Source organism: Vitis vinifera, chromosome 3 (assembly GCF_030704535.1).
Source record: "Vitis vinifera cultivar Pinot Noir 40024 chromosome 3, ASM3070453v1".
NCBI lineage: Eukaryota > Viridiplantae > Streptophyta > Magnoliopsida > Vitales > Vitaceae > Vitis > Vitis vinifera.
The window spans coordinates 20019672-20027743 of NC_081807.1; the positions used below are offsets into that span (position 1 = coordinate 20019672).

Genomic DNA, 8072 nt, shown 5'->3' on the forward strand with positions numbered 1-8072 from the left:
CTATTTATGATAATAAGTTTTGATAGAATATTTGCATAAATATTTTAGGATATGAGAAGGAAAAGTTTGTGAACTTAATTATAAATATCATGCCAAGTAGTTAGAAATATAAAGAGAAAAATAAATAGTAGAATAAGACTTAGAGTTCAAAGTATAGAAATTAGGAGTCTAAAAATATGAGATATTTTGAGGGTCAAGTCATATTTGCTTTCTGTTTCCTCAATAAATTCTCCATGGTATATTGAATTTGTTCTCTCATACATACATATAAGCATAATTGGCCAAACCATTTTAAGACCTTTTATATATTTATGTATATATTTATTTTTATCTATAGGTTATTGCACTAACACACATATTAATCAAGCCATCTTGTGGATGAATTAAATGACCTCAAATATTGCAAGGTTTTCCTTTCTTCACAAAGAAAAAAAAAATATCTTTAATGGAACATGGAATATTTTAAGGATTAATTGTTTTTTCCTAGAATATTGTTAATAAAAAATTACAACATTTATAAAGCATGTAAAAAATATTTAATATAAGAACTAAAACCAATCTCTAGTCACTAGTCATTTCTTTGTGGTCGAAAAGATTGAGTTTCATGGATTTTTTAATGTCTTTGGCTACAATATTGTAATCAACTTATGGATGGATCAATAACTGTAAGTATAAAATTGCAAGTATCTAATTTTCAAGGATGTATTATGAATAATATGATTAAAACTCAATCAGTTCTAGTTTATCGGAAGATAAAAGGGAAAATGAACAAAATATGCTTAAAAAATGTGATCTTTAGACCATATTTTCCTTTTTTTTTCTTTTTTTTCTTTTGATGATAAAAGAAGTTTTGAATTCATGAAAATTAAAAATAATTTTTTTTTATCTTAGGTTTAAATGCTAAACATAGTTTGATTGTATGATACTGAAAATAAGTGAAGCCTAAAATTTTACAAATTTAAATTAAACTTACATACATTTATTATACGATATCTTTGAAAATTTAAGATTTGTATACAATATTTCAAAGAAATAAAAATTTATTGTTTAACTGAAATGATTAATCTTTATTTAATAATTCAATTTTGCATGTTATGTTTGAAATTGTAAAAAAGAAAAAAAAAAGAAAGAAAATAGTCATTTTATATTCTACATAAATGTAAGGATTATTTTTCAACCATCATTTATTTCCAAAGTAAATTTAAATATTTAAAAATCTTCTTGGTAATTACTTTCTACTAAGAAAAAAATTTGATATCAAACCTTCATTCAATACTTTGTCTTGACTTCAAAAATTTAGTTATAAGAATAAAATTAACTATATAATTTTAAATTGTATTTTTTTTATATGATAAAAACTTTTTCTATAGTTCAGAGTTAATTTAAAAGAAAAATCAATATGCTACTCATAAATCCATCGTGTTTGTTACTTTGTGTTTTTATACTAATTAATTTAATTATAAATAATAATATATTATATAGATTTATATTTAAGCATAATATGCCTTTGCCCTAAAAATATCACATAAATAGCAAATAATTAAAAAACGTTGAATTGTTTAACTTACTTCACCATAATATATATATATATATATATATATATATATATTAATAAAAACTATTTGAAGAATGTTGGGTTCTCAAAAAATGTTAGGAAAAGAAAAAAATTATAAAGGAAAATTATTTTCGTAGAGGAAAATGAGATAGAAAAAGAAATAAAAAAACATAATATTATGAAAAAATTTAAAATATTTTCGTTAAAAAAAGATATGGAAAGTTTGAAAAAAAATGTATTTGTTAATAATTTAAATACAGTTTCTCAAATTTTCATGGATGACGAATTCTAAGAATCTTTATTCACTATTTTTTTTTCCCTTTTTTTCTTTCTAATTTGTTTTAAAGTTTTTATTATTATATTTTTTAAGCAATATATAATAAGAAAACCAATAAAAATAAATTATAGAGTAAAAACTATAACAAAATAGAAAAAATATTATCTACAAAAAATAGTTTATAGTAAATAAAAATAATATATTACTTAATTTATTTCATTATCATTTTATTTTATTTTTATCAAAATTATTTAAAGAAACATAATTATGATTTTCAATTTATCATTAATCATTTAATGAAAAATTAGATCTTATAAATAAATTAAACAAAGTTTATTTGAAATTCTAATTTTATTATATTAAATAAAAGAAGGAAAAAGATTTTATCTTTATAGAAATTCAATTTTAACATAATAATTTAAAAATAAAGTCTTATTTAATATAATTCTCAAACATCAACTAAAACAATTTTTCAAAAAGTTTTAATTTCTTTACATAAATGAACTAATAATTAATTTTAAAATTTTAAAATTCAATTACTATGTGTTTGCAATAGGTGATCAATCAAGTTCCTTTTATTAAACAAATTTAATGGTTTTGGATAGTATTTTGCCTTAAGTGATTTAAAATTTATAATACCAAATCCATGTAAAAAATGGGACCATCAATTATTTTCATTTATAAGTGATTCACTCTTTTATCAAATATCCATTACTCTTTTAGAAACTAAAAATTTAATGTTTTTTTTTTTAAATTTTTGGTTCTTTATGTGGAAGAGGAAAAGAAAAAGAAAACTAAATTAGGAAGAAAAAAAAACCATATGAGAATTGAATTGAGAAGTAGGGATAAAAAGTTCCATGAAGGACTATGAAAAACGGAAAAATCATATAAGAAATATTAAAATAAAAATATATAATCCAATTAATATGTTGACAGATTTAACTTACCCATCCAAGTGAAAACGAAATATTAGCTTTAGATCCCAAAGGTAATAAGAGAATTGGCATATTTGAACCAAGCTTCAGAATTTTTAGTACTTGCATGAGTTGATTAGCCATAGCATCCCCACTCAAAACCTGGTGAATATATGTATATGGTGTCAAAGCAAATCCAATGTATTGATATAATAAATAGAATATATAGAAAGTGATTGCAACTCAACTTACTACTATCAGTGTCTCAGGGAAGATGCAACCTCGCAATGGTGATATAACTTCATTGATTTTGTCGAACACATCATGAAGAAGAATCTTTGATACATCCATCACCTGAAGATGAAAAACAATCTATCTAATGGAAAAACAATTAAATGAATATTTTATTATAATATAAAAAGGTTATGTTTTAAAACCAAACCAGATGACTATCCGATGTGATGATGCCACATGCTGACAAAAACTCATTTCCCAACATAGCATCATCTTCAAGGTTGATCAACGCTATCAAATTACATCGAAGCAAATCATGGGGACGGGAAACACTATAACAACAATTTTAAAGAGTTAATTAAAATATTTAAAAAGTTTTTATACATATTTAATTTTAAAAAATCTTCTTCAAAATGGTTTTCACATAAAATTAAATAATATTAAAGGGAAATATTAAGAAATTGGAAGTTGTATGTGTTTATATTCTTTTGTTTTTTTTTTTAAAATGGAAACCATATATGATAGCATATTTCGATTTTCATATTTTTTTTAAAAAGGGTACATTTTCAACTTTTTTTTTTAAAAGAGAATTGAAGTTGAAAACAACAAAAGAAAAAGAATCACCTTATGGAATCCAATATATATATATATATAAATATTAACAAAATACCATATCAAACATATATGAATCAAATATTATTTGAAAAATATTGTATAAATATTTTACTTTCTTTATTAGACTATAAATTATGATAAGTTGTTAGACTTTTAGATATTAATTTATTTTTGTGTTTTAACTATAAATATATTAAAACGCTTTATTATACCTTAAAATACAAAATATAACAAAGAAAATAAAAAACAAATAATGAAAATATCCAATATAATAATAACATTTTGTTTTCAAAGTTGGTAAAAGTTGAAATTAGGTCCAACTACAAAATCTGTAAGACAACAATAACTAGTAATAAGCTTGGTTTTAATGACGTCTTTAGGAAAAAGTCTGAAAAATAAATAAATAAATATACATAATTATTTTATTTATGAGAAATACGAGAATAGAAAATTTGTGTTGTGAATGAGATTTACTTCCAAGATTCATCCATTATAAAAAGCAATTTATTTTGAAAGGATCTATCCAATGATTTTTGTGCCACAGTCAAATAAAAACCAAATTATTTGTCCAATTTACGATTATATGGACTAACAAATTATATAAATTCTATTAAATCACATATCGTTAGGTAGGTTTAAGAAGTAAATAAAAACCGTTAAAAAAAATAAAAATAAAAAATACTAGAAATATACGTAAGACGCTATAAAGATTTAATTTAAGTAACTTGTACTTAAAAAAAATATTCTTCAAAATAGTTTTCACATGAAAATAAATAATATTACTGAAAAATATTAAAAAAATTGGAAGTCCTATTTGTTTATATTCTTTTTATATTTTCATTTAAAAAATAGAAATAATATATGATAGCATATTTGGATTTTATTTTCATTTTCAATTTTTTGGAAAAGGTAAGTTTACAAAAGGAAAAATTGAAAACATCAATTTGACATTTTCAAAACAAAAAATTTAAAGAAAACAAAAAAGGAAAAAAAAAAACTTTATGAGATCCCTAATATAAAAAATATGAATATTATAAATATAATTGAAATATAAATATGAACTAAAATATGATCTTTTATATATTGCTTTTTTATTAGACTAAAAAAACAAAATAAGAAAATGCACAATGAAAATAAAATAATAATGAAAAAATCCAATATAATAATAATATATGCAAACATTGTCATGTTATATTTTTATATTGAGGACAAATTACGATTTGATGGAAATCCTATACATATAATTTATATGATAATATTTACTCATAATATATTTTATTTGAAATAATAAAGAGTTTCGTCGGAAAACCTTATTTTCATATCCGTATAAAAATTGAAATAAAAGTTGGTAAAAGTTGAAATCATGGATTTTGTTTTGACAATTATGAAACCATTAAAACAAATAAAAACCAACAATACCAGAAATGCTCAGACATTACCGTACTCCCAGGATCTGGTCCCCAATCACAGCTCCCATAGTGTGCATTGCTAATGGAAGGCCATCACATTGCTCTATAACCTCATCCTTCAATTTCAACTTATATTTTTCAAGCATACCCAATATTACATAGAATTCCCAAATTAGCTCCATGGATCTTGATGGAGGCTGCATGTGATACAAATTGTGAGAGCCCACCATCATTCTTGCTTTGTGGGGGAGTCGGCTTGTGATGATGACATGCCCATAACCATCACCATCACCATCACCACTTACAGATTTCAACTTGTCCTTTAACTTGAAATACCAGTCGATGTTGATGTCCCAGATGCCGTCCAACACCATCAAATACTTTTTACCCTTCAAAGCTTTCCCAAGATTCTCCAACAGCTCTTCTACTTCTACCCCATCGTAGTCTTCATCATCCACCGCTGCTGCGTCAAAATCTTCATCATCCACCACTGCCTTACACTGCTTCAACATGTCCTTTATCATCTTCTTAAACTTTACATCTCCACTCAGTTTCCGGAATAAGCATATCCAAATTCTGTAACCCCCAAAATACCGCCAATTGGATTGAGTAAACACCAATTGGGCCAGAGCGGTTTTACCCGAGCCTCCAATCCCCACGATTCCGATTTCATGAAATCCCTTCCCTCTCTTCCCAAGTCGATCGAAAATTGTTTTTGATTGGTCATAAAAACCTTCAACCCTCAGATGATTAAAATTCTGGGAGTTTGGTCTTGGAATGACTGGGAAGGAGGTGGAGGATGAACTTGCGGCCATGTCTGTCATACCAGGAATAACCGCATCAGCTGTAGCAGTTAGCTTTCTCGTTGTTTGAACCAACAACCTTCTGGTTTTGCATATCAGCCAATGCTCCGCCAGAGTGTATCCATGCATCGGACCATCCTTCTTCTTTCGGGGTTCACGCTTCTCCGACAACACCACGCACTCTTCTAATGCGCTGATGGCGTTGTATAGGCAATTCTTCAATCTGATGGGTGTGGATGCCGTGATGTCCTTTGCTTTCAGCACATCTCTAATCTGTAGAAAATGAGCGAGAAGGGGGATCTCATTTTCCCCGCTGTGTTCCTCCTCCGCGTCTTCCAAGTCCAGAATGAACTTGTTCTTCAAGAACTGCAAATGATCAGCAGACATTTTGTTGATGATATTCAAAGTGATGATGAGGCAATTAGATGTATTTGCTATAAATGTGGTTGTTTATGGTCTCAAATCTGAGTTTTCCATACACATGTTGTGTATATCTTTGAATTTTTTCTCTGTGAAGAAAGAATATTCTTGTGTTTGAAGGACGAGAAAGGAACAAACAACAGGGAAAAGAAAATTAGGTTGAAAGAAAGGAAAGCTCTTTATTCTTTTGTATATACCTCTGTGCTTAAGCAAAGAATCCTCATTATCCTCCGATGGGGTTTGATGAATATGCCTTCCTTCCGCCATTAGCAAAGATGAAGTGCTAGTTTTCCCCACCTCACAGGGTGCTTGAGATTCTCCACTGACCGACGGAGATGACTGGATTTCACAAGAGACAATGATCTTCCATGTTGCGTAATTCACACCTGCCATGTTGCAAGTAATCTTGAAGCAAATAATGGTCATAGATTATGATGCTTCCATTCAATGATAATCTTCCATGTTGAGCAATGCATGGGACCTACCAAATGGAAACATCCCATCATTTTCTTGCATAATTTACCCAAATAATGGCAGAGAACACAAGGAATATTTCGATAGTGAGAAAGGGAACACCCAAAGCAAACAAGTAGAGGACTTGGGAAACCCAAAAAAAAAAAAAAAAATACAACCCTACTTTTGCTTTTCAAAGTTTTATGATTGACCATGCTTTCCTCACTTAAAACATAATTATTAATAACAGAAATAGAATGGTAAAATAACAAATTAAAAATAAACTTCCTTGTGAAAATTTTTTCCTTAAAAATTAAATTAGACTCATTCAACTCTTAAAAATAAAACATGTAAATTCATAAAGAAAAAGAAACACATATGAATTAATTTTATATTATATATGAAACAAGAGATGTACCAACCTCTTTTGTTAAATAGGTTTGAGTTACATATATATAGTAACTTTCTCTTTATAAGAAATGAATGTATTGTTACCTTATAATTGTAGGCATTTGAATGGGCGTGGATATCCCAACGGATCTAACCTCTCCGTTGTCTTCTTCCTTTGCTCTTGCAAGTCCTCCATCAACTTTTTCTTCATAAACAATAGAAAATTTGCAGGCAATTGATATTCAAAAAGATAAGATTTTATATATATAGTTTATTATAGGTCTTCCTTGTTTTGTGTTTGGAGGAAAGGGATAAGAATAAAGAAAAGTAAAAGGAATAAATTAAAGAAAGTTAAAGTGTTTACCTATATCTTAGAGGAATTTTCTTTCTATTTTATAAGAATTTATACTTATGATTTCTTCTTTTTTAAATAAAGAATCTTACTTGAAATTTTCTTATAAAAAAATGCTAGTATATATACTTATAACTAAAGTTCAATTAAAAAAAAAAAAAAAACCATGCTCACCCCTAGATTTTAATATATTTTTGAAGTTCTTTTTTTTTTTCCGTGTACATATTCTCATTTTATAGTCAATCATTTTATAGCTTGTCTAAAGTATCTTTACATGTTTAATTTCCTTTTGAGAGTGCATAAAATTTTAGGAAGATGCCTAACTACTAACTTTCATTTAAATATTTCAATATAAGCCTCTTTGAAAAACCTTGGTAGTGCTTTTGGATTGGAATCAAAATAATAAAGTTATGGCTAGTGACCCCACTAAAAATTATAAATGGAGTGACTATAACAAATGACAACACACCAAAGCAACCACCACCAGATCTGACCATAGCCACAAATACATCTTATAGTTGCAGTTTTAAACAGAATCAGGATTATAAGTTGACACATTAGGTGACAGCCTCAAGTACCTTGCAATAAATATGTTCTTATAGTTACATACTATATGTGACCCCCACTAAAAGGTATGATTTATTTTGTAG

General features: G+C 26.7%; 1 protein-coding gene across 1 annotated transcript; it reads right to left on the reverse strand.

Annotated features, from left to right (window-relative positions):
* Positions 1 to 4926: 4926 nt before the first annotated feature.
* On the reverse strand, positions 4927 to 6734 carry LOC104878961 (probable disease resistance protein At4g19060). The gene is made up of 2 exons (XM_010649957.3): positions 6425 to 6734; positions 4927 to 6173 (listed from the first exon to the last, which is right to left on the reverse strand). The coding sequence occupies exons 1-2, from the start codon at positions 6449 to 6451 to the stop codon at positions 5031 to 5033; spliced, it is 1170 nt and encodes a 389-aa protein (XP_010648259.3). The 5' UTR covers positions 6452 to 6734; the 3' UTR covers positions 4927 to 5030.
* Positions 6735 to 8072: the final 1338 nt, after the last annotated feature.